The 27,578-nt window shown below is 46.1% G+C and overlaps 1 protein-coding gene and 1 long non-coding RNA gene across 5 annotated transcripts in view; one reads left to right on the forward strand and one right to left on the reverse strand.

Moving 5' to 3' along the window:
- The window catches only part of PDE4B (phosphodiesterase 4B), a 198,803-nt gene that overhangs the window by 75,631 nt on the left and 95,594 nt on the right, over positions 1-27,578 (reverse strand). The window contains exon 2 of one of the 4 annotated variants that reach the window (XM_064664931.1): positions 15,125-15,423. The exons of the other annotated variants lie outside the window; for them this stretch is intronic. Coding sequence (XP_064521001.1) covers positions 15,125-15,171 — 47 coding nt within the window. The 5' untranslated portion in view covers positions 15,172-15,423. The remainder of the gene's footprint in view (positions 1-15,124; positions 15,424-27,578) is intronic. 4 annotated transcript variants of the gene reach the window in all.
- Positions 3-5,843, forward strand: LOC135419001 (uncharacterized). The gene is made up of 3 exons (XR_010432769.1): positions 3-175; positions 3,335-3,432; positions 5,271-5,843. It is a non-coding gene; the product is annotated as an uncharacterized LOC135419001 (long non-coding RNA).

Here is a 27,578-nt window from a genome sequence, read left to right on the forward strand (position 1 = left end):
TTCTCCTTGTGATGTCACCCAGCTCCAACGCCCCCGGGGCTCTCACCAGAGTCGGGAACAGTTGACGTGTGCGGGAATTCTCCTTTTAGCAGACACAGAGATGATTTATAAGAAATCCCTGCCTGCACTTCCTCCAGCTGCTTCAGTATCTTTCCCTGGGTGTTTTTACAGTAAAGTTTTTCCAGGGCTCAGCCCTCCCACGGATGGGCCCTCTCCCCCTCCCTGCTCCCACTCGGCACAGTGTTCATCCGAGGCCGAGCAAGGCAGGTGTTCCAGGGATTTATGGAGCTGAGCTGGCCCCACTGCAGGGACACAGATGGGCAGGGGACACTGAGCCATTGATCCCACGGTCAGACTCTGCATGCTGCATAAGGGGCTTGTGGATGGAACGGCTCCCGAAAGAACAAGAGCCGGGATCAGGGATTCTGAGACCATCAGGACTGGGAGAGCTCATTCCTTATTCACCCTATAGATACTGTTGCAATCCAGACCTCCAGCTTACACCTTACTGTGGCACCACGCTGAAGGCTTTGATACAGAAATCTGCTGCAATAACTTTCCAGAGAAGAGAATGGAGCTGGGGAAGGGTCTGGAGCACCAGGAGTGGCTCAGGGAGCTGGGGGGGCTCAGCCTGGAGAAAAGGAGGCTCAGGGGGGACCTTCTCACTCTGCAACTCCCTGACAGGAGGGTGGAGCCAGGTGGGGGTCGGGCTCTGCTCCCAGGGAACAAGGGACAGGACAAGAGGAAACAGCCTTATGTTGTGCTAGGGGAGGTTCAGGTTGGACATGAGGAGGAATTTCTTCAGAGAAAGGGTGGTCAGGCATTGGAAGAGGCTGCCCAGGCAGGTGGTGGAGTCCCCATCCTTGGAGGGATTTAAAAGCTGTGTGGATGTGGCACTTGAGAACATAGGGCAGTGGTGGCCTTGCCAGTGCTGGGGAGTGGCTGGACTCGATGGTCTCACAGGGCTTTTCCAATCTTAATGATTCTGTGATTCTTCTTGATCTTGGAAAAAAAATGTTGTCTAATTTCTAATATCCGATAGGAGCTCAAATGATGTACCTAAGAAACAGACCTGTTTCACCACCACCTTCGTATTTTTAATTAATCTCTCCTTTCAAACTTACTGCTAAATCATCTTCAAATGTCTATTCCTAAAGGAGAGCTAAAAACTGAACAGGAATTTCATATAATAAAGATTAAAACAATATTATATAAGATCAGTGTAAATACAATAGACTTACATAAGATAACTGGACAATAAAGTGTGGTTTAGAATTTTTCAAGAGCCTTGCTAGCTCACCTTCTGTATAACTTTTGAAACATTCAGGCTATGATGAGTTTATGGCACAGTTCTAAGGAAAAGATTATAAATAGAAGGGCATGGCTTTTTTCTCTTTTAAATAGTGATCAAATCTAAGACATATTTATCTAACCCCTCAGAAAACCAAGAGTGTGGAGTCTCTGATTAGCAGAGTGCTGCACCATGACTCCTTCCTCCAGTCTCAGGGGAATTTTGGGGCCAAATTCTGCAACCTCATTGACTAGGTGTCCTGTTGGCACCCAGCTGCCTCTGCCTCCCCTCAGCATCTGTGCAAGACATAACAGGTTTATTTCTTTAGTTTTCTTTTTAATCTACAGCCTTTGAATCACTGCAAAATATATTCTGTACCAAAGACACTAATCTACAGGGAAACTACTTCCTGCTCCACTTTGTATGCAGTCAGATTATGCCAAAACACCCCAGACCTGCTCCCTGTGGGTGACAAAACTGCCAATAAAATTTTAGTTGGGAAGGTCCCTGTCTACACCTCAAAATGTACTTCTTGGATATGCTGTGGCTCAGCTCACAAGAGGATTTCAGGTGGGGCAGCATGAAAGCATCTCCTGTTCCCAGAGGTACCAACAGGAACACAGGCTGCTTTGAAGTCTAGCGTGAGGCTTTTTTTTTTCACTTTTCAGCTCTAGGCAAAGACAAGAAAACCCATCTCAATGCTGTGGCAGCTTTGCATGGACAAGGCTGTCACCCAGCTACCAATTAACAACTGCACCTCAACATTTCAGGTGGGCAGAGACAGTGGGGGCAATATGACCAAGCTGGATGGCACTTGGAGCAACCTGGTCTAGTGGAAGGTGTCCCTGCCCATGGCAGGGGGTTGGAATGACATGAGCTTGAAGTCCCTCCTAACCCACACCAGTCTGTGATCCTGTGATAGACTGTGCAGGGATCAAGACCTTTTGCCTTTGTGTACCCCATGTATGACAATGTCAAAACAAATTCCCTGGTGTTCCAAAGACACACATAAAGCACAAGGACTGAGTCTTAGAAACATAGCAGGGGATCAAACCATTACCCAAGTGAATTCAGATGTCTCCTTTCACCTGAAGTCATCACTAACAAGCTCTGGCTGATGTGACCAGAAACAAGCCAGGTACTACAAGGAAATAAGTCCTGCTCCAGGATATGGCACATGGCTTGCTCATTCAGAAAGTGAAGAAAGCTGTTTTCTCCAGGTTTGTAAAAAATTCCAGATATCACTGAATCACAGAATCCCAGAATGATTTGGGTTGGAAGGGACCTTAAAGCCCATCTCAATCCAGCTGTTCTCCCACCCAAGAAACAATCTGTGAAACTCCTACATGGAATTCCCCTCCTGCCAGTTTCCAAGACCAGATGATTTTACCCCAAACACTTGTTTATAAATGTACAAACCAGTAAATGATCACTTCGCAAAGGAAGGTGAACTTAGTGCAACAATAGTAGAAAACTGTATCACTGATAAGTCAAATAAAACAAACATAAACAAGGTGAGATATAATCTCTCGGTTCTTCTCTCATTAAGTCATTCTGAGGACTTAATTTTAAAATACAAAAGTGTTCTGAGAATATTTTGTAATTACAAACCAATAAGAGAAATCATCCAGGAGGAATAATTACATAATTTCTACATGAACTCACTGCTTAGAAGACTTCACAGCTTAGAGAGGCCGTAATAAATAGCTCCTCATATCATTGCTGCTGCTGCAGCTGATGACTCACCACTGTTACTGGGATCATATCCCAGAATAGTCATGCTCCTCTGTGTACTGCATGCAAAATTAGCCATCAGGGGCTTACTATTAAACAAAACAGATTTAGGGGGTCAGGGTTTATGTGGTCATATCATAAAAACAAAAGCTGCTCAGTGTTTTACCGGAATGCAGTGAATGTGACACACCCAACCTGAAGGCCTCTGATCCCCATCCCACAGAATCAGAATTAGAATCAGCATATTCTAAACCTGGGGGTTTTCAGTTAACAATTCCCTATCACACACTTTTGGTCCTGGCAACAGAGAACAGTCCTCCTGCAGACAGCAGCTAAAACCACTGAGAGAGACAAATACAGCTGGAATCACAGAAACATAAGGGAACAAGTCCAGGGATCAGATACAGGTAACCAAAAAGAAAAAGATTGTCTAGGTTGGGAGAGCTGAGGGTGTTCACCTGGAGAAGGCTCCAGGGACAACTTAGAGCCCCTTCCACTGCCTGAAGAGGCTACAGAAGAGCTGGAGAAGGACTTTGGACAAGAGCCTGGAAGGGATAGAACACAGGGAATGGCTTCCCACTGCCAGAGGGCAAGTGTTAGGTGGGATACTGGAAAAGAATTCTTCCCTATGAAGGTGGAGAGGCCCTGGCACAGGTTGCCCAGAGAAGCTGTGGCTGCCCCATCTCTGGAAGCGTCCAAGGCCAGGTTGGATGGGGCTTGGAGCAACCTGGTCTAGTGGAAGGTGTCCCTGCCCATGGCAGGGAGTGGAATGGGATGGGCTTTAAAGTCCCTGCCAAGCCAAATCAGTCTGTGATTCTATGAGTTAATTAAAATATACATCCCTTACCAGCTAGAGCAGAAGGGTGCATCAGTTTGGTAGAATTTAATTCAAAAAGCACAAAAAAGTAGTATGAAACAATAGAAATGCCCTGCTATTACTCCATTACCCTCCAAGAAACACCAACAGTTTCCTCCAAAAAATAGTTAATCACATTATATAGGTGTTGTCTGTGCTTATGTGCCACACCAAAGTGGTGTTTGCCATTTTAAGTGAATACCCAAAATCTTTGGAATTGTAGGGCAGAGCCCCACGTAAGACATGGAGGTGACTGACAGGACTAAGAAAGGACTTTCCCCATCTGACTTCACAACCTCATTTCCAAAAGTGTTCTGTTCTTTCATCTTCTGGTATTTATGCACATCTCAAAGTACATCTGCAGCCTTTACCTTCACAACATTTTCACTGAAAGAATATTAACAACATCAAAAGTTTACTTTTTGGCTGAATAAAAACCCTCTCCTTATGCATTATCATAGAATCCCAGAAGGGTTTGGGTTGGAAGAGACCTTTAAAAGTCATCCAGTCCCACCTCCTGCCATGGGCAGGGACACCTTCCACTAGACCAGGTTGCTCCAAGCCCCATCCAGCCTGGCCTTGGACACTTCCAGGGATGGGGCAGCCACAGCTGCTCTGGGCAACCTGTGCCAGGGCCTTACCACCCTCACAGGCAAGGATTTCTCCCCAGTATCTCACCTAACCCTGCCCTCTGGCAGTGGGAAGCCATTCCCCCTTGTCCTGTCCCTGCAGGCCCTTGTCCAAAGTCCCTCTCCAGCTCTCCTGGAGCCTCTTTAGGCACTGGAAGGGGCTCTAAGTTGTCCCTGGAGCCTTCTCTTCTCCAGGCTGAACACTCCCAGCTCTCCCAGCCTGTCTCCAGAGAAGAGAGGCTCCAGCCCTCAGAGCATCTCCGTGGCCTCCTCTGGACTCACTCCAGAAGCTCCATGTCCTTCTGCTGTTGTTCCCCAGGGCTGGAGGCAGCTCTGCAGGTGGGGTCTCACCTGAGTGGGGCAGTGGAACAGAATTCCCCCCATGCCTGCAGCCCATGCTGGGGGTCAGCCCAGGGCACGGGGTGTTTCTGGGTGCCAGTAGACAGGGCCAGGGCACGTTGAGCTCATGAGCAATTCCCTCCCCAGTCAGGATGTGTCCCGGGGCTCCCCTCTGACTCCCTCAAGGCTCTGCCTGCTCCATGTCCAGCACTTCCACGCTCATCTCGCAGCACAATCTCCTTCCAAAAACTCACAGGTAAAGAAAGCCATGTGCTCGAGTCCCTGGAGCTGGGCTGGAAATCACAATCACTGAATATACATGTATGGAATTCCAGACTTGGTTCCAGGTTCTCTGAGGCCAAGAACTGGTGGAATCTGTGGGCAGTAACAGGGAGCACTGTGTCCAATCCTGCTCCTGCAGGTCCCCTCCAGCCCTCTCCACTGTGTCAAGCTGAATCTGCCTCGTCTGCTGCTTCAGACCCTGAACTCCTGAAAACTGCTGTGACTTCCTTGGAAATACGTCAGTGCTGCCCTAGATACCGAGGCTGCTCCACCAAACAGTCCTTTCCACACTGCACAGTGACTACCAGACTATTTCTCCTGTTATTCTCAGCATCTCTGGGTTCATCCTCATTCCCCCTTTCCTGCCAGCCCACCCAGAGCACCTCCATACTCTGTCTGCCCTTCCCAGCTCCCTCTCCTTCTCTGAGAATAACATGCAGGAAACCAAGGATTTATTTGTCATTTTTCCAGCCTTTAGACATCAAGAGTTGTGCTCATCTCTCTGCAGATATTAATTCCTCCAGGCTAAGTAATAATAGGCTCCCTGGAGCAGCCTGTCCTTGTCGGATTCTATGGATGCTTCTGGACCGCCCACTCTCCTCCTCAGCTCCCAGCCAGTTTGTGGCCAGATTAGAGTTCCCCCATCATGAGAGTCAACTGGAATACTCCAAGTTGTATTTCATGCTCTCCTAAAAGCCAAATATATACTGTCTATCAAATCCAGTTCCTCTCCTAATTCTCTTACTCCTATAAACAAACCCACCAATCACATCTGCTGTGTTTTGCTCATGCTGGTGCTTTTGAGAGTGGGCCAAACCTCTGAAATCCAAATGCTCCCGAGCCAGGAGAGAGAACATGGAATCTGCTGCTTTAAATGGGACAAATCTGCTTTTAATTGGCTGCTGTCCATGACAGATTTTAATCCTGTGGAGGCAATAGTCCATACTACTATCTGAACATTTTTACCAGCACATATTGATTGGCTTTTTCCAGTCCTCTGCTTTGGCTATATTCCTACCCCAAAACCGCATTACTTAAATCATCAAACGATACATTAATTCCAGGAGTTTATATTATTGAGCTATTATGTTTTATCCATGGCTTCAAAAAATATTTTCTAAAGAAATCAAGCCCTTTGGATCAATTCACTCTTATTCCACCAACAGACCTACACCTATTGCTTTCATCTAAGAAAACATATGGACGAATGTGAGGTTGGAATATCCTCGAGCTTTCAGGGATTAGGGAACACCTGAGTATCACTTTTTCACAGCAAACATGGGGGCATAGCATGGGGCATTAAACAGAGCCCCCCCAATCCCTGCTGGAGATGCTGTGAGTGGTCCAGCAGCTCCCTGGAAAGCTAAGTGAGAGGTGGAAGGGAATCATCTCAATACCAAAGTCCACATCTGACACTTGCATTACAAACACAAGTTTCATGCTCATTTTTAATCCAGGCAAACACATAAACAGACAGAGAAAGGAAATATAGGGAGTCTTAAATTATAAAAGAGAAATTGTGGGAGTTTTTATAAAGTTTCAAAATTATGTTAAACATTACAGAATTAGCCAAGTTTAATTTTGTTGTTGTTACTGCTTGCATTAATTGCTAAAGTTTATTTGGGGTTAACACCTTGGAGGGAGACACACAGCAAAAATTTCTTATAATTTCCCACTGAAAAACCAGGGATCAGATTTGGCCACAGCTGGGCCAAGCTCACCTTGCTCAGGATGGAATCTGTTCTTGCAAAAACTACTGAGCTGATTTCAAGAATGAAACTGTGGAAAAGCTGTTGTGCCCACAGTAACACCTGCTCTGTCTCTGGCTGCAGGGGGCTGGGTTTGGTTTTCACTTTTGTTTTCTGTTTCAAGCTCTTGCTTTAAAGGTTTCATTTTAAACTTGGCAGGAGTGCCCAGGCAGTGTTAGTCAGGGATCAGCCTTTTCCGGAGACAAACACTCACAATTGACTCACTGATGGTCTTTTGAAAGCAAATCCAAGCACATGGGGCACTAATTGGAGCCTTTTTAGGGCTGGGCTGTTCTCAGTCCCAGAGGAATCACACAAGGAGCCCCAGCGGAAAGCCAGGAGCAACCTGGTCTAGTGGAAGGTGTCCCTGCCCATGGCAGGGGGTGGAATGAGGTGGGCTTTGAGGTCATTCACAACCCAAACCATTCCAGGATTCCATGATTCTCCTCGAATGCTTTCAGAGGGGAAGGCAGTGGTGTCCATCCTAAGGAGGTGGGAATCCACTGGGTGCTCCCCTGGCTTGCAGAGGTCTCCTGATGCCATTCCCTGCTCTCCAACCTCTGAGCACAGTTCTGTGTCTCTGCTTTTTGTACTTCCCCCATCAGCAATGTGTAGAAGCTTGAGAGTTTAGTTTTTAATAGTGCTACAGAGAGTTAAGATTATTTTATTTTTTCCTACATAAATCCTCCCCTTCCCTGCCATGTCCTGAGACCTTGGCCTGGCCATCACCAGGTTTCCACCCTGATTCCTGTTTCTCCCAGTATCTGCCCCTCCTGTGCTCCACGGGGGCTGAGGAGATGCTGTCCTGTGCTCACGCAGCCAGATTTAACATCTGGAACAAGAAGGGCTGGATGAACTGGGACAATCCCTGTAAACCAAAGGTGCTGTGGCATGAGGACATGTGGCTTCCCAGCACGCAGCAGGAATTTGTCGGCTCAGTGTCATGGGTTGATTTCCTACTGTTTTCAGCTTTAACAGTTGGATTGATACAATTAACACATTTTCGTATGCTTTCCTAAAAAAAAAAAAAAGCTAAAAAAAGATAAACTGCTATTAAAGCTTGCAGGCATTTTATGTCCTAGAATTTATACTGAAAGCTACATAAAAAAAGCAACAAAACCATACAAGTAATCAGGGTGGGGGAGAAACAGGCCCTGTAAAATGATTGATAAATCCCTTTATAAGCCAAACAAAAATCGTGTTACTTTGCAATTTGATTTTGAAACTTCCAGAATTTAGCAAAGAGCTTCAGCTCTTTAATACATTTGCCAGCTGCAGGTTTTAATCTCACTATTTGTTAATTGTAACGAAGGAAAATAATTATTCCCCGAGTCCTGAGGAGGTGTTGGCACTGGCAGCGGCGGGGTTGGAGCGGTGCCAGGGTGGGGATGGATGGCTGTGCCGGAGCTGTCGCCCTGTGCCGGGTGCTGCTCTCATTTCACTGCTCCATTGACGTCACTGTGAGCTTTCAAACCAGCCCCGCACGTCTGGTGAACTCCACAGAACTGGGAGAATGAAAAACCCGCAGCTCATTCACCAGAATGAAAATGAGGGTTTTTTTTTTTTCTCTCTCATAAAACCTTTGCTGTTTTATTCCTCTTTTCGTGCCCTTTATCGAGTTTGTGTTTAAATCAATGAACTGTGATTATAATCTGCATCAGGGATCAGCCCTGCCCATGGCAGGGGGGGGAATGAGGAGATCTTTAAGGTCCTTTCCAACCCAAACCAGTCTGTGATTCTATGATCTGTGATAAATTGAACAAAGACAATAAAAATACCGAGGAAGGAAATACTCTTTGTGCTTCCAAAGGTAAAAGAATGGCTCGTTTTGCTCTAATTCAGACAGTTTAGGGCTTAATTTTCCAATCTTTATAAAAACCCCCATGTTTTCAACAGTGTCATATTCCATGGAATGGGATGTTCTGTGTTACAAGCTGGACTTGGTGATCCTGTGGGTCACTTCCAACTCAGGATATTCTGTGATTTCATGACTCTATGATTCTATTATTCCATGATTCTGTGATTCTATTATGCCATGGCTTTATGACTCTGTGATTCTGTTATTCCATGATTCTGTGATTCCACAGTTCTGTGATTCTATTATTCCATGATTCTATGATGGAAGGCTTCAGAATCTTTCTTTTTTACATGGCTGTCCTGAAAATGAGCAGCAAAGATGCTCCCTGAGCAGTGTCTGGTTTGAGACAGCTCTGCTCTGGTGGCAGCCAAGCACTGACATCCATCTGCCATAATCCAGAGCTCCCAGGACAGAGCCAGTGGGAACAGGAGGTGGATAATGGTTATAGATTTGTTTTTGCAGCTTGTGGAGAAAGATTTTTAATCATGGAAAGTCCTTCTGAGGAGTTTTGTCTGCATAAAGAGTAAACACCACGGCTGCTGGTGACAATCCTGTGTTACCCAGGGCTGAGCAGGATGTCAGCAAGGACAGGGAATCCTACAGGAAAAGCCTTTGTTTAGTTCTCAGGGTTAAATTCCAGCTGAGCTTTGGACCTGGGGAGCAGAGGACAGTGCCCAACATTCATCTGTCCTGCTCTGTGTTGGGAAGGGAGCTCCAACACAGGGTGCACCCGGGTTTATTCTGTGCAGAAGCGACTTGGGCAGAGTAACTTGATGGGCATGTTGCATGGCCCCTGTAATAGCTCTTTCATTATTCCCATCAGCAAAGGGGATAAATTGCAGGGGACTGGCTCAGGGGAGTGGGGAGCTGTTCTCAGGATGGCAGAACTGTAAATCACAAGCTGTTGAGGCTGTAAAAAAAAAAATCACTCAACTTTTGGAATTCTTTGTCTGTAACAAATTCCAGGTCAGTAGAAACCCGAAATTTCACTTATTAAATTTCACTTATTTCTTCTGTAGAGAAGAAACCCCTTTTCCATTGTGTTGTTCCCTGTACCAGCTGACTGTCTGAGATTGCCTAATCTGCCAGTGAGTTTGAAGCTAAAAGAAATCTGTATCCCAGTTATTAGCCTCTGGAGAAGAGGTTTATGAAGGAAATCCTGATAAAGCTTTAGAAACAGGAATCTGCATTTCTAAGCCTGCTAAGATGCAAGAGTGGAAAAAGCCCTAGAACTTCTTAGAAAATGCTGAGACCTCTTTTTGCATTCAGAGAATCTCAGAATGGTTTAGGCTGGAAAGGACCTCAAAGCTCACCTAATTCCAACTGCCTGCCCTGGGCAGGGACACCTTACACTAGACCAGGTTGCTCCAAGCCCTGTCCAACCTGGCCTTGGACACTTCCAGGGATGGGGCAGACACAGTTGCTCTGGGTAACCTGTGCCAGGGCCTCTCCACCCTCACAGGGGACAATTCCTTCCCAATATCCCATCTAACCCTGCCCTCTGGCAGTGGGAAGCCATTCCCTATGTCCTGTCCCTCCAGGCCCTTGTCCAAAGCCCCTCTCCAGCTCTCTTGGAGCCCCTTTAAGGCATTGGAAGGGGCTCTAAGCTGTCTCTGGAGCCTCCTTTTCTCCAGGTGAACATCCCCAGTTCTCCCAGCCTGTCTTCAGAGCGGAGGGGCTCAGGCCCTTGGAGCATCTCTGTGGCCCCTCTGGACTCGCTCCAGCAGCTCCACATCCTTCTGGACTCATATGAACTCTGAGCAAGTCAGCACATGGCTTCCTGGTTATCCCTGGATGACCTACCCCAAAGGGTGTTCATGGACACCACCAAAGCCAGCCTGGGAAGCATCAGCTGCTGACCCACCAGGGCTGCTCCTCCATCCAGGCTCATCCCGACGGGACTGGCACATGGGGGGTGTCTGCAGCCAGGAAGGACTCAGACTGTTGGGACTTGGACAAGCTAGGGAGGAGGAGGACGAGTAATAGACTGGAAAAACAACTTCATGTGTGTGACAGATAGAGATGCACATGAACTTGGCTAAAAAGAGTCTCCTATCCAAGTGAAGTTACACAGATTATTTCCCTGGAAGTTAAGATAATGAATGGAAATATGGTAATGTAAATACGTCAAGAGCGGCCTCAAACACTTTAACTCTTATCTTCTGCCTTGCAAGACCAGCATGAAAATCCAGCCAGGAACAACTTGAAAAGATACAGCATGAAGAGAAGGGAAAGGTCACTAAATACCAACCCCATTCCTCCACCGGAATCCCTCTGTAACCAGCTTCCCAAACAGCCAAAGTAAACACTGCACTGCTCAGAGCCAATTAAATTCCCATTATTTTATTGTTAAAAATTCTGTTTCAGCCAGGCATTGTCTCTGCTGCAGACACATCTCAACAGTGGGTTCTTTGTGCTTCCTACAGGCATTTGTGAGCACAGGAGAAATATTTGGCCTTCTCTTTCTGAATTGTGCCTACAGATTTCTGAGTTATGTCTCTCAAATCTACCTTCTGCATATAAATCATTTCTTTGTTGGAAATTCTGCCTATTTATAGAAGGCTATGGAATTAATACATGAAGACAACCAAAATGTTTGAAGTAGATCTGAAGTTACAGCTAAAACCCAGGAAAATCAGGTAACTTGAAGGTAGAGCAGATTTTAACCCACGTCATTGGAGAGTGTCAATTGCAGATCAAACCTTGAGTATTCTGAAACTCAATATCAAAATCAAAGTCAGTTCATGTCAGTGAAGTGAGGTGGGGGTCAGTCTCTTCTTGCAGGTAACAAGGGACAGGACAAGAGGAAACAGCTTCAAGTTGCACCAGGGGAGGTTTAGCTTGGATATTTGGGAATATTTCTCCCTGGAAAGGGCTGTCCAGCCCTGGCACACTTGCCCAGGGAGGTGGTGGAGTCTCCATCCCTGGAGGGATTTAAAAGCCCTGTGTATGTGGCACTTGGGGACATGGGGCAGTCGTGGCCTTGGCAGTGCTGGGGGAACAGTCTCAGTGGGCTTTTCCAACCTAAATGATTCCATGATCCTGAATGATACCACACTATGAAAAACGCCTCCAGCCTCACATCCAACTAAAAACATCTCAGCTTGAATCAAGTGAGCTGAAAGAATTAAGGTCAGGGTGGCTGTTCTGCATCCTGTGGTTATCACCCCTCTGATAAACATGTTTCTATTCCAACACAAAGATATGCCAAGAGGACCTGTCACTCTGGCTGCACTGAGCTGGGAGCTGTGGAGCACCTCTGAGATCCCTGTGTTGGCAGCTGGAAGCAGAGTCCTGGGTTTTTGTTCCACCACTTCACACCATGACAGTTTCTGCTCCCCCACCAACACAACGTTCAGTCTGAATTCAAGAGTTTGAAATCATCCCCACAAACAAGCACCAACCACGAATTCCTCTATTTCCCCACCAGGCATTTACAGGAACTGATGTGCTGGTGCAATCCCAACTGCACATAACCATTTTCCATTGCCCCAAAACACATTCCAACATCCCATACCAGGCAGAGCACAAGCACAGAGCTCTCCTCTCTGCCCCCAAAAATCAACAGTGATCAAAGTCCCACATTGTCCAGGTGTGGATAGGAACCACTAGATCCTCTGTTGAACTTGGAGGAGAACATGGTGCTCTGAAGCAAAAGGCCATCCACGGAATCATGGAATGGTTTGATCTGGAAGGGACCCTTCATGGGGTTCATCACATCCCTCCATCCCCTGTCATGGGCAGGGACACCTTCCACTAGATCAGGGTGAAGCTCTAGTTAAAAGAGTTTGCTTATGCATGGTGGGACAGCAGAAGGAGAAGCTCAGAGGAAGCCCAAAAGTTTATCCGAGAGGAAAAAAAAATGCCTGAAGATGCAGTGCAAATGTGTAACAGTAACTAAAGAGCCTCAGCCACGATGTGTGCCCTGAACAAGCAACCAAGAGGCTACACAGGTCAGGATTAGCAAGACTCAGTCTAACACTAGCTAGGCCAGCACGGGGTGAGAAATATGCTTTATTTCCACCTGTGCACAGGTGAAGTGAATTTTATAGGATAATCCCTATCCCCTCCTTCATAAATTCATATTCTGACAAGGCTCCCCTTGAGCTGTCCGCTTTTAATTACCTAAAACTTCACTGATTGGTCAGATGGCACTGACCTGTCCCCAGGGCCCATCCCTAATAACCCTCCCTCTTAGGATTAGGGTGCTGTTCAGTTCATTTCAGTTCATTTCTAGAGCTGAAATTATTTATATTGCTCTTGAAACTACAGAATGTATTTCTCCTTTCCCCAAACGAAACACATATTTCCATAACTCCCTCTGCTCTGCACAGACATTCACACTGTCCATAACAAATGTGCACAGTCTCTCCTCTTCCTTTCATTTGTAAGTCTGGCAAATCGATTAACACTTCCCACCCCTTTCCTCCTGGTCCCCTATTCCTCTGTCTCAGCTTACTAGAGTTCCTCCTCAAGATGAACTTTCTAAATCAAACCAACTCCCCCTGCAAAACATTAAGGGAAAGCCATGGTGAAAATTCCAAGACAGGTTGGTTTAGATTAGAGATTAGGGAGAAATTCTTCCCTGTGAGGGGTTGAGGCCCTGGCACAGGTTGCCCAGAGAAGCTGTGGCTGCCCTATCCCTGGAAGTGTCCAAGGCCAGGTTGGACAGGGCTTGGAGCAACCTGGTCTACTGGAAGGTGTCCCTGCCCATGGCAGGGGGTGGAACGAGATGAGCTTTGAGTTCCCTTCAACACAAACCATCCCAGGATTCCATGATTCTGACACAGGCTCTGCTAAAGTGCAGCAACACCTGCTGCTGTGTCAGGCACAGCCACGTGAGTCCTCATTTATCTCTGTCCTTCAGACCTGGCACGTGCGGGACCTCTTTGGCCGGGGAGGAACCGGTGCTGTCAACACTCTGCCGAGCACAGAGCAGCCACACGAGCCAGCGACGGGGCACGTGCCACCAGGTCTGTCCTGCAGAAGGACAGGGGGTCTCTGGGCAGTGGCACTGCCGTGGCTCCACAGGCTGGCACCACCAGCAGAAGGAAGAAGGACCCTGCCATCCACCCCAGCCCACGGCGCGGTGGAGGAAGAGCGATCGCTCACCTCAGCTATCCAAGGATCCATCAGCAAGACACAGCCCACATTTTATGCAGGGTAATGACAGACACTGTTAGGGTTTCAACCAAGAAAAGCTCACACCACCGTGAAGGGCCCTTGGGAAGGGAGGACACCCAGCACCACGCACAGAGAACTCAAGCAACCAGTGGGACCTTCCATCCTTCCTCTTCCTGCCACCTCCTTGTCTCCAGGGGCCTCCCGTGGCTTCCTTTCTGAACATTTGCTGTCACCAGAGGTCTTCCAACAATATAATAAGGCATTTTTGCTCTTCTCTAAATATTTACCTTTCCATTCTCCTGTCCCTGAAACACCACACACGGCTCTCCTCAAGGAGCAGGCTGTGCTCTGGAGAAGGGAATCTCACCCTGTCACTCCACAGCGCCTTTAAAGGCTCAGAGCCTCCATATTTTCATTAATATATACAAATACTCAGCTATAGGTTCATCCCAGAGACTAAAGTAGAGGTTAAATGATTATAAGCAATAATGAGATTACGAAGAATAAATTCTATGTAAGAGCAGAATATTTCTGTGTATAGGTACGATTACAGAATCAGCATTTGAATATCTAGGATATAAAGTTATCTCTATATTCTGTATCCTTAAGGACAACATAGATTATCCACACTAGAAGACCATTTCTATCACACTACCCAATGGCTTCATCCCTGAACTCAAACAGCAGGTCTTTACCTATAAAATTAAACCCGTTTTGGTGTCATCTATCAAACCCAATCCTGTGCCATCCGTGGTAGAACACGACTCTGGAGTTTCCCTCTCCCCTCCCTCTGCCCTACCATGGCCAGATCAGAGCAGAGGCAGCAGCAGCTCCATCTGCTTATTAAAATGCAACAGTAGTTGACAACAGACTGGAGAAGGTGCAGAGGTAGCACCATGAAATCACTCAAGCGAAAGAACGTTTTAGGGACTCATCAATTTTTAAATGAAAATTTCAGTTCATGCACACCTTAGAATGAAAACAATCAAGCACAATACCAAATTTTCCATTCTTTCCCCTCCCTTTCCCCACAGCCCCAATTACCAAGTGTCGTGAGGGTGCGTTGTCAGATCGAAATCTGACCGGGAAAGATCAGAAAAGAAAATATTCACTAAACAACCTGACAATGCCACAGCTCCAGGAACATGCATCCCCTTAATGCTCCCATTCAGCAGCTGCTTTTGACCAAGGTAAAATCACCACTTTCAAGCTCTTCTGCCCACCAGAACTGCTCTGATCCGGACAAACCCATGGAATACTCACCAAATCCACGAATGACGGCGATTAGGTAAAATATTAATATTTAACATCTTCCAAGATGAGACTTCTCTTCTACTTGTCCGAAAATATTCAGTACATTTCCTGCTTATTCCAAACTTGTATCTTTCTGAAGTTGTATCAGTGGCACGGAGATGTTTCCAGGAGTTTTTATTCTTTGTGATTACATGTCAACTCCCATTGCAGGGTGGATGTCACTTTATATACGAATGCAAATGACTTGGCAATCAAAATGTGAGGGTGCATGTGGAACAGCCTCTACGGACTCCCATATTTCTTCATTTCTAGCAGAAGAAAGAAAAAATAAATCTATTTCTGGCAAAACCCTGACTGCAGTTTCCTGCTCTCATTTGTATAATCCCTTCCAGTGATCCTGAGACGGGGAGGGGGGGGGGGGAAAGGCAAGGCTTTTCAAAGCTGGAGAAACATCCCCTTTTTCCTGTTTATCCTTTCCAGGTCATATCCCTCGTTCATTCAGCACCTTCACAGCTGAATCAAAGTTTTCTGATGCTGCAGAAACTCCGCTCCCGGGTCCCTCCTGTGTAACCCAGGGATGGTATTCCTGGGGTGACAGGGGTGCAGGCAGCTACGTGGGGACACAGGTCCCCATCCAGCTGAGGGGTTACAGGCAGGAGGGAGCAGGTCGCTGTGGAAAAAGGCCTGGCTTATCCATCCCACCAAACCAGAAGCAGCAGCAAAGCTCTCCGAGGGTTTCCAGCTCCCTGCCAGGGGTCATTCTGCACGGAGAGGGGAGTGCTCTGCGCTACTCCCGCCACTCGGGACTGGGGCTGTGTCCCTGGGTGGGATCCCTACTGCCTCTCCAGCCCTCCCTAGCCCGGCTCGAGGTGCTGTGCCTGCAGGAGAATCCTCGGAGCAGGTACCTCCGCAGCTGCGACCTCGCCCCGATGAGCGACAGCAGATTTGTGAATCTCTGCATAAAATGGAATTTTACAAGATTTACATCTAAATCCCGCCGCTAAACATCAAACCCGGCACAGCTCCCTGGTGCATCCCGACGTCAGGGGGTGGGTGGTGGGAAGACAGGGAGCAGCTCCCAAAATCCTGCCCCCACCACGCACCTCCGCCGGAGCCCGAGCTGGGGACGCGCAGCCGGGGAGGGGATCCAGGGATAAAGGGAGGGCTGGAGAAACAGAGGAGAATGAAAGCGCTTCCAGCGGCGACAGTGCCATGGATTGGGAAGGCTGGAAGGGATCTGCCCACACGTCCCTGCCCAGGCTGCACCTCCGCCCACCCGCACCTTGCGGGGGCGAGGGAGGGGGACGCTAATGGGGCCGGGCTGGATGCGGCACTTCCTTCTGCTTGGGAAACAAAAAGTTCAATGTCAAGGAATGCGCAGGAGGGACCGGCAAATTTTGCCTTCACTGGATTTTTTTTCCTGCCGCTGAAGTCTCCAGACATTTCACCTTGACAACCAAGGGAAGGGATTTTACCATCAGCTGAAATCAAAGGCATCGGCAAACCTATAAATGGGATTTCTATAGGTGAGGTATAAATGGGATTTCTATAGGTGAGGTATAAGTGGGATTTCTATAGGTGAGGTATAAGTGGGATTTCTATAGGTGTAAAATGGGCTTTACATTTTATCAGAGGTATAAGTGATGCATAACATTCCCTACCCACAGGGAGAGGGTGCCCAAAGCAGCAGGAGGGGCCAGCACAGGACCAGCAGCCCAGGGCACAGAGCAGGGAATTGCATCCCACAGCTCTCTGAGGATCCACAGACCAAGACCTGAAACCTGCCAGCCCACCCCACCCTGCAGTTAACTCCCAACTGGAAAGGGAATGAGGAACTGTTTTAGTAATTAAGATGTCAAATCCAATTTCAAAATACATGGAAAGGGGGAGACTGGCAGCATCATTCCATCCAAACTCAAACTCCTGTCACCTGCACTGACAGTCAGAGCTGAGAAAAGAGTCTTCCAGACTGAAAGAACTATGAGCTTCTCTTCTGTAATTGTAGATGAAACATGAAACCATATTTGTATTCTATTGACATAAATAAAAAAAAAGAATAAAAAAGGGGGCAACCTAGAAGTATAAGAAGAAAGTGAAGCCAGAGTACAGATAACCAATACACTGACAGTTTGCACCTCTCATTTGCTTTGCTGCACCTCCACTTGTGGTAATTTGGTTTGAAAGGACCCAGTTTTACACAGAGTGGCAAATGATTGTGTAGACCACAGAATGATGCATCTTATATAAGAAAAAGGTCCCCAAACATACATGGATGGACATAAATATATACATACACAGACATGCAAATCATAGAAACCCAAACTGGTTTGGGTTTGAAGGGACCCTAAAGCTCATCTCGTTCCACCCACTGCCACAGGCAGGGACACCTTCCACTATCCCAAGTTGTTCCAAGCCCCGTCCAACCTGGCCTTGGACACCTCCAGGGATGGGGCAGCCACAGCTTCTCTGGGCAGCCTGTGCCAGGGCCTCACCACCCTCACAGGGAAGAATCTCTTCCCAATATCCCATCTAACCCTGCCCTCTGGCAGTGGGAAGCCATTCCCCCTTGTCCTGGCACTCCCCTCTCCATGACTGGGACAAAAAAAACCCCAGGATGTCCCTCTGGAATGAATATCTGCCATGCTGGCCACAAACATCATCGGCATTCTTCTTGGTGAAAAAATCAAAATTAATTCCCTGCTAATTTGGTAACAGACAGTTCTGGGCACTGTTGCTTCTTTTCTATCCCACCACACTGAGACTGTGCATTTTCCCTCCCCATTCCCATTTTTATGGCGTCTCCCTTCACGAGTGTGACCTTTCCCTTCATCCAGCATCCTGAACTTGATGTGGTTAATTGCAGGGAACAAGGCAGTAATCAAACAGTGGCTGGGTGGGAAGGATAATAACTCATTCTCTTGGTTTTTTCTCCTAGAGCTTCTCAGACAGTTGAATAATTATCCTCCACTAAAGACCCAACTGAAAAACCAGCAATTGCAGTATCAACATGACATAAATGAATGTAACTCTCAGGGCTGTGATCAGAACCCACTGCTCCCTCACTTCTGGGCCTGTGCACCACTGAGCACCCTCCCTCCTACTCCCACACACTTCAAAAAACCATCAAATTGTTCATTTTGATCTTCAGCCACATCTGCATATTTAATGTATTTATTAATTAGCGGCTAAAATGGCTTTGCAAGCCCTACTAATGATTAGCCCTACTCCCACCGGGCCCTCCTGGCAGCCCCAGTACTGATGCTCCTCCAGGGAAACTTCAACTGTTTTGTGAAAGATTGCAGAGACTCTTCAAAAAACTGGAAAACCAGCCCAGAACGTTTATTTTTTTCCACATCTTTCAGCAAAGTTACATAATGCAGCTCCTGCGCAGCCGACCCTGCTCTCCTGCTGCCTTGAAACACTCCAGGCCCTTCAGCACCTCGGTACCTTTATTCCCTCAATCAACAGCAGGTTGCTGTGAAGGCTCAGGAATGTTCCCTGCCCTTGGAAGGCACAGCCTGAAAAATATCAGCTGATATTTTGGATATTTTGAGACAAACCAGAAGTGCGGTGTATAAAAATAATCATGTTGGGTGCTCTCTCTTTCCAGTTTTAAGACTCTACACTTATACAAGAGGATTTTGGGGGTTTCACCCCAAATAAATAAGCACTAAATGTTCAGAGGCATAATTTGTCTCTCTCCTCCTTGCTACTAGTGAAATAATCAGTATAACCTGCAAACATCCCAGCTGATAATCGAAAAGCATGAAAACCACCTCAAAAAGGACTTCCCCCATGCTGTTCATGGGATCTTATTGTCTGTTTTGTACAGCAGCATCGACCCTTTCCCCAGTATTTAAATTGTTGGGGTTTTTTGTCACATGCCACAGCCACAGGCTGCTCTGTGGAGCACAAAGGTATTTATTGATTTGGGAGGGATGCATTGCTTATGCTCCAAAGCAGCTCCTCAGCCATGCAGCAGCTTTTCATTCATTCCTTCTCTCTGGCCACACTGATTCAGAATGATCAAATACTAATTTGCAATTCTGATTTCCTTCCCCCTCCCAAACAAGCTGCCCAAGAGCTCCAGGAGCATTAAATTGCCAACCTTTACATTAAACAACACTATTTTCCATCTAATACTGAAAAATACACTTAATTAAGAAATGAGATCATAAAACAGAGACCCACTCGACATAATTAGCTCACCAAACAAAATTTTCAGATAATCTATTTTTCCTGAATTCTGGAATTCTATTCAGCAAATAATAAGCTGTCCTTGCTCTAAGGTGACTTGAAACCTTCAGGAAATTTGGGGTGCCGGGAAATTACCGGCTCCAAAACCTGGGTCTCCTGCAGACTCTTCTGCAAAATGTATGTGCCAGAGACCTCTCAGGGATACCAGGGTAGGATGAGCCAGGTGTTGGACTGCAGAAGGTATGTGTTCATTTGGGACAGGATCACAGAACCTCCTGCCAATGCAGATGAGGCTGTTTCATTGTCAACTCAACTACTGGGGCCTCATTTTCCCCCTGGTGCAGTCCCTGCCCCTCTGCCAGGGGTGTTTTAGAGATGCTGAAAGTGAGTCATTGAATCATTGAATCCCAGAAGGGTTTGGGTTGGAAGGGACCCTAAAGCTCATCTCGTTCCACCCCCTGCCACAGGCAGGGACACCTTCCACTAGCCCAGGTTGCTCCAAGCCCTGTCCAACCTGGCCTTGGACACTTCCAGGGATGGAGCAGCCACAGCTTCACAGCTTCTCTGGGTAACCTGTGCCAGGGCCTCACTACCCTCACAGGCAAGGATTTCTTCCCAATATCCCACCTAACTCTGCCCTCTGGCAGTGGGAAGCCATTCCCTGTGTTCTGTCCCTCCAGGCCCTTGTCCAAAGTCCCTCTCCAGCTCTCTTGGAGCCTCTTTAGGCACTGGAAGGGCTCTAAATTGTCCCTGGAGCCTTCTCCAGATGAATACCCACAGCTCTCCCAGCCTATCTCCAGAGCAGAGGGGCTCCAGCCCTCAGAGCATCTCCATGGCCCCTCTGGACTCGCTCCAGAATGATGGGCTTCCTCGTGTTGTCTTACAGTCACACTGGTCTCAGTCTACAGAGCTCTGGGTAAATACTGCATGGAGATGGCACAAACACTTGATGTTTTCCAAAAATGGCATCACTAAAAGTCATTTGGCAGCAGGAAACTGCAGTTTCTGGAGCGATGCTCTCAACTTACCCTCAGTCTGTCCTCCACAAACACAAACCTGAAGTGCCCTCCAGGACGATTCGTCTTTTCAAAGCAGACACTTCACCTCCATCTTTCTCACCAACACTTTCCTTATCCTCTTCCCATAAATAAAACCATGTTTTCAGACGGGTACCGCTCAAGCCAAAGAACTTAATGTGGAAGAGGAGGCGTTTCAAAGCAAACAGTTCACACAAAGGGGCTAAATACGAGAGACAGAGCCCAGAGAGCCACCAGCGATGTACCAGACTGGGGTGGGTAAGTGGGAGAGAGTCACAGAGAGAGCCTGTACAAGAAGCAGAGGAAACTGAAACAAGGAAAAAAAAGAAGGAAAATCATCTTGCCGATCCTCCATCCACCCTGCAACTTCCCAGCGAACGCTCCTGACAAGTTTCCAACAGAACACAGAACATAACAAAATGAATCAACAACAGCAGCTGGTTTGAGCAAACCGAGCGCCGCCTTCTCCACAACCATCTCCAAGGGGTCTCAGCACTCACTTAGTTGGCAATTAATTAGTGGGAGAGTTTTTATCTATTTTATATCAACAGCATATATATGATGACATCTTTACAATACACATTTATGGGGAGCACACCAAAATCCCAGCGCTGGAAAGGAGCCGCACACAGAAGTGCCTGCACCGAGCAGGTTTCCATCTGGATTAGATTTTGATCTCCCATTTTATTGCATCTTTAGGGAGGTTTAATTTTATGTTCCACTTTGGCTACTTCCAACCTCTAAAGCTTTTGCAAAGCAATTTGTGCAGAAGCTGCTGCAGGGGATGTGAGTTCCCACAGCAAGTGACTACAGCAAACCTCAGCACCATTTATCTGATGGAAACACAAACTACCAGAAACTTTATCCCTGAAAGGAAATTTATTTACTCTTGATGCTCCACATTTTTGGAAAGCAGTTGCTGTATTACCTCAGTTAGGGAAGGAGCACTGATGGCTCCTCTCTGGATGAAACTAAATGAAGTAACAGGGGAAAAGTGCTGTAATTCATAGAATCACAGAATCATTCAGGTTGGAAAAGGCTTCCAAGATCATCATGTTCAACCTGTGCCTGATCCCCAGCCCAGAGCACTGAGTGCCACGTCCAGTCGTTCCTTGGACACCTCCAGGAATGGGGACTCCACTACCTGCCTGGGCAGCCCCTTCCAATGTCTAACCACCCCTTCTGTGAAGAAATTCCTCCTGATGTCCAATCTGAACCTCCCCTGGCACAGCTTGAGGCTACTTCCACTTGTCCTGTCCCTTTTTCCCTGGGAGCAGAGCCCGACCCCCACCTGGATCCACCCTCCTGTCAGAGAGTTGGAGAGAGCAAGAAGGTCCCCCCTGAGCCTCCTATTCCCCGGGTTACAAATTCCTTGTGGATCAGAATACCATCACCTGTAAGCAGACTAATTATTAGAGATGAGACATCTCAGAGTAACACATGGAGCATCGTGAGGCTTCTCAAGCTTTCCAAGCTGTGACTCTGGGTCCCCCCTCCATCAGTGCAGCCATCTGGAAAAGCAGATGTCGAACAAACGCCCAACACGGGCATGCTCTTCCATCTTCCCACTCCCTGCTGCAGGCCAGGAGAAAATCTGAGCCCCACACCAGGCTTGGTGTTTCCTGGATGAGTAATAAACCCCCACAAACGCAGCCCTGGGCTCTGACGTGGTGCTTTTAGCTGTCAGCATCTAAAACTGGACTCGGATCCATAAAGAAACGGATCTCCAGACGTGATCCAAGGATCAGAGTGATGGGTGGGAAGGCACTCAACAGCCATGAGCCTTCTTGGCTTCCCTAGACTTCATCCACAGCACTGGTTTATAAGGAATGAAATAACTGCCTCTGTGACAAAGGTTATAATACCCTGACTCAACATTTTTTCCGTGTCTCCAACCCTTGAAACCGTAGTTCTCAAGAGCTTTCACATCTCCTTGAGTGAAGAAGGGGTATTTTTACATGATGGCATTTTGTGTTAAAACAAGCAGATGACAATTTCAGCACAGTACTTAAGGAGCTATTTCCTGACAGGAGACAGGGGAAGCAGCAGTTTCCTCAGGCACTCAGATTGCTCCTTTCTGCTCTCTCCCCTAATGTTAACTCCCATCATGCTCTCAAGTTCCTTTGAGTACAAATCCATCTGCATGAAAATATTTTAAAATATTTCCTATTACATCTGATTTCATGACAGGGAGAAAGACCCAGAACAGGCAGGAAAATTTAATCACATTCTCCACAGGCTTCCTCACTTAAGCAAGTGCTCTACATCCACCATGACCATGACAATCCCAAGTGAACCCCATCAGGAGAAGCTTCCAAATCTTTGCAAATGTACCACTTAGCACTTGTTTGGAGGTGAAATGGCCACTACCAGCTCCTGAAAGCTGGCTGGTCCCAGCACAGCCTCTCACCCGTCTCCAGGTGTCACATTCTTGGAGCAGCCAAACAGAGGGAACACAAGGACACAACCACCTGGGGCAGGACAGAGGGAAGGGTCTACAAATCTAAGGACAAAGCTCTTCATCTACCCTTAGCAAATACTACAGTCCCTGATTTTCACTCTAAAGATGATAATACAATGTCTTGAACCATGAAAGGTTGAGAATCTTCAGTTTCTCCAACCCCTTCTGAAAACTAAGACATCTAAAACAACACTGAAAACTGACCAATGTTGAGATTTTGTTTAATACATCATTTGGATGATGAGGTTGGATGAGGCTTGGAGCAACTTGTCTAGTGGGAGGTGTCCCTGCCCATGGTATGAGGTAGGACAAGATGAGCTGTAAGGTCATTCCCAACCCAAACCAGTCTGTGATTCTATTTCTTTGGAATACTGAAACTCCCCTCTCAATTATCTATTACATTTCTGTAACAAAAAGTAACTTATATTGACAATAGTTATTTTTTCATATTGATATAACTCTCATTTCGACTTCCAGCAGCAGACTAACACACATCTCTATGCACCCATCCAAGCCAGGAGATGCTGGCCTGCTCAAAATTGTGAATTCAGAACTGCTCTAATTTTTAAATAATTTGAAAACAGCAAATGTGCCAGAACATTTCCCAAAGTCAGCTGTCCATTTAATGGCTTTGCCATTAAAAGCCTGTGACAGAGAACAGCTCACAGAAATACAGGCAGCAGCACAGGGCAATAGTTTGCTCTGAGCCAGGACCAGGGTAAGCTCCAGGGGGGCTCAGGTTTGCTGTGGGTACTTCTATCTCTTTTTAGGACGGACATGGACATGTTGGAGTGAGTCCAGAGGAAGCAGTAAGATGATCAGAGGGATGGAGAAGCTCTGCTCTGAGGGAAGGATGTGAGAGTTGGGATTGTTCAGCCTGGAGAAGAGAAGCTTTGGGTCACCTAATTGTGGCCTTTCAGGACCTGAAGGGGCCAACAAGAAAGATGGAGAGAGACTATTTACAAGGTCCTGGAGAGACAGAACAAGGGGGAATGGCTTCCCACTGCCAGAGGGCAGGGTTAGGTGGGATATTGGGAAGGAATTCTTCCCTGTGACAATGGTGAGGCCCTGGCATAGGTTTCCCAGAGAAGCTGTGGCTGCCCCATCTCTGGAGGTGTCCAAAGCCAGGTTGGATGGGGCTTTGGTGCAACCTGGTCTAGTGGAAGGTGTCCCTGCCCATGGCAGGGGGTGAAACTAGAAGATTTTGAAGGTCCCTTCCAATCCCATTCGGGGATTCTATGCATCTATGAAATGGGTATGTATGTATTAAACTATGTGCAATGTCATTTCTTTTTCAAAATGTTGTCATAATGCCAAACTTCAGTAGCATAAATGCATGTTTTCTGTGGGGCTTTGGCAGAGCTCACACTCTTGGATAGCGAGATTCCCTGGTTGTCTGCAAAGCCTTTACTGGGAAAACTCACAAATTTCACCTTGTTCAGAGAGAGTGATGCTTTGGGGATTGTTAAATCCTGAGTCCAACCCCCTGGGAGAACCAGTGAGGTGGGTGAAGTGTGTTGGTGCTGTAACACACACTGGCATCCCCCAAGGCTGGCCTACCCTGGGAATTCGATGCTTTTCCACTGCTGGAAATAACGGCAGGGAAATGAGCATTACCTGGGCAAACACCTTCTGTACTGCACATGATGGAAAAGCCTTCAGGGCTCCTCTAAATGGCAGGTGGGGGCACCTGCTCACCTGAAGCTGATCCTCATTCTGTCTTTGAAACTGCTCTGCTGGGAATAAAAGTAGATATTCCTTCAAATTCTGTCTGGTTATACCTGTTTTCCAAGTAGGTTCAATCCAGACAATAAACTTAAAAAATAAAAAATAATAATGACTTTACAAAGTCCCTCTCCAGGTCTTACGGAGTCCCTTCAGGGCTTCCCGGATGACCTGTGGTATATGATGAAGAAGAACAGTTTGAAGTCCTTTGAGAGACTTACTCATGTATCTCAGAATAGTCCCCGTCGCAGCTCGGCATCGTGAGTGGATATATTTAACTGTTACTCCTTATCACTTACGTTCCCTACCCTCTAAATATCATCTCAGGAACAGGGAGAAGACAAGCTCTTTCTAAAGGTTTCCAAAACCCCCTCCAGTCACACAAAAAACTTTTGGACTTTGGCATCTGGACTCTTTCCAATTTTCTTGCCCATTAGTACAGTTTTCAAGCCAATTTTTATTGTTCCCATTTCTCTGACAAAACTAATTTTCAGAGAAATGGGCAAGGAATTAAGAAAAAATCTCCCCTTGGCACGGCTCTGCCCTTCTTCATATCTCATCTGCTAAAGGCAGACTTGTTACACTTGACAGCAGAGACCCATAAAAATATATCTACCCAAAATTGTGACATCCTGGACTGGTTTGGCTTGGAAGGGACCCTAAAGCTCATCTTTTTCCACCCTCTGCCATGGGCAGGGACATTTTCCACTATCCCAGGTTGCTCCAAGCCCCATCCAACCTTGGGACACTTCCAGGGTTGAGGCAGCCACAGCTTCTCTGGGCAACCTGTGCCAGGGCCTCACCACCCTCACATCCAAGAGTTCCCAATATCCCATCTAAACCTTCCCTCTTTCAGTTTAAAACCACCAGCCCTTGTCCTCTCATTATCTGCCCATTTAAAAAGTGTAAAACCACACTGACTTTCTTTATCTAACTTGGAAACAAAAGCTCCATGTAAAAGTAGAGCTGCAATATGAATTAGCAGGTGTATGATTATACCTGCAGATGCTGCTGCTGCAGCACCACGTCTTCTACCAGGAACACTTGTGACACCTGCACCAAAGTGGCCCCACTGAGCCAGGGTGATAACACCTGAGACACCACAACTGGTACACTGACACTACAAATTCCATGAACCCCAACAGCAATTTGAGAAAATCGCAAGTTTTTCCCAGTTTCAGGAATACGTGAACCCAGGTGTTGTTAGAAAAAGGTTCCACCTCCCAACACTTCTCTCTCCCGGGAGCCTGGTGATGGCATTCTCTTACAGAAAACATTGGATGCAAGAGAAGTGCAGTGCATTTGTTTCCTTGGAAACAAACCCTTTCAACCTCCATCGTGCACACAATCTTAAGCAAAAGAAAACTCTGTAATTAGGCCCAAGGTCTGGTTATTTTTAGCCAGTAAGATGTTAAATCACAACTATTTTATTAGTAATAGAACCCAGTGAAAACACATTTGTCTCAATTATCGGAGCAGTAAGTCTTTGTATCAACCCAAACAATAAACCCACTGAATTGTGCTAAGATATGTAATTGCTTGGCCATTTAAAAAGAATATAAATTGGTAGATTTGGATGCAGTTATGCTCTGCATCAGGGTTAAAAGAAAACCTCTAAGTGTCAAACAAACCTGAAACAATCAGGAGGTAACATTTATTCATTCACTGAGGGTTGGACTTGATCTTGGAGGTTTTTCCTAACCTTAATGATTCTATAATTTAGGAGAGTTTAAAACCTTGAATAACCATTAACATGGTGTTGGCACCTCTTGTAAACAACATTCGGCTTCAAAGGCTGAAGCACCTGCAAGTACCTTGTAAGGACTTTACTCCAGCTCCATAATTAGCACCAACTTTTGGCCAAATACTGTTTGCTCTTCAATAAATCCTTGCATTAAACTCAACATAACATTCCTTGATTGATAGACCTTTCCCTAGAGGGATTTTAAAGCCATGTGGATGTAGCACATGGGTCAGTGGTGGCCTTGGCAGTGCTGGGGAATGGTTGGATTCCACGGTCCCAGAGGGATTTTCCAACCTAAATGATTCCATGACTCCATCCACAATGTGAAAAGTTTGAGAACCAAAACCCCACAGTCAGAGAAAGTAGGTAGATTCTCTCACTAGAAATATAAATATGGCCTGAGGAACTGAGATAGAAGAAATTGGACAGTTTCACTGAAAACACATTGGCCAGATCTATTCTTCTTATGATTCCTCGGTGGTTTTAACTACAGAAAATCTCTATATCCTTTCAATTAAAAAGAAGCCAATTGAATTCTACAGAAAAAAAACCTGAAAATATAAATGGAAAATAGTTATTGATTAAATCTTACTGTAAAACTGCTATTTTTTTCCTAAGAAATATTTTAAAGAATTATGGAATTATTTCTTCCATAAATCTGTAATTTTACATCATTCTCTAATTCTATTGTTAAGTTTTATACTTTTATAAATTATGGGGTATTTTTGCTGTGCACTCAACATAAAAATATTATTTCTGTAAATTCTACTACTGGGCTATTGGGGAAATAAATCTTTAAAAACAAGATTTCCAAAATGAAAAACAACATTAAAAACAAAATTAAAAAGAAGATAAAAAAATCCTTAAAAACAAGACTTACAAAATCCTAATCTCATGTTTCAAACAGCAAAACTGAACCCAGGAGTGAAACTGCTTCGCAGCCCTTAATTCATATTTGTTCTCTGGATATTCTCTCACTGGCTTTGGATAGATTTTCCTTTTACTTGTATAAATGTTTCCAAATGAGAAAGATTTATTCTCTGACCACCACATCTTTTGGATTAAACATTACACTGCAGGGGTTTTTTTCCACCATAAATAGAGTGATTTTCAAGAAAAGGAAGTGTCACAACACTTGTGAGTTGAACCAGTTGAGCAAACAGAGGTACATCACAGAAAAGGGAATGTTAAGGCTTTTATGGATAAAGATAATTGTGTTTAATGTTGAATATGCACTTAAATTTCTCACTGAAACAGAGTTTTAATCTCTTTGTGACCAATGCACTGCTTTGAGAAGAA

The sequence above is a fragment of the Pseudopipra pipra genome, chromosome 9 (assembly GCF_036250125.1).
Source record: "Pseudopipra pipra isolate bDixPip1 chromosome 9, bDixPip1.hap1, whole genome shotgun sequence".
NCBI classification, from domain to species: Eukaryota; Metazoa; Chordata; class Aves; order Passeriformes; family Pipridae; genus Pseudopipra; species Pseudopipra pipra.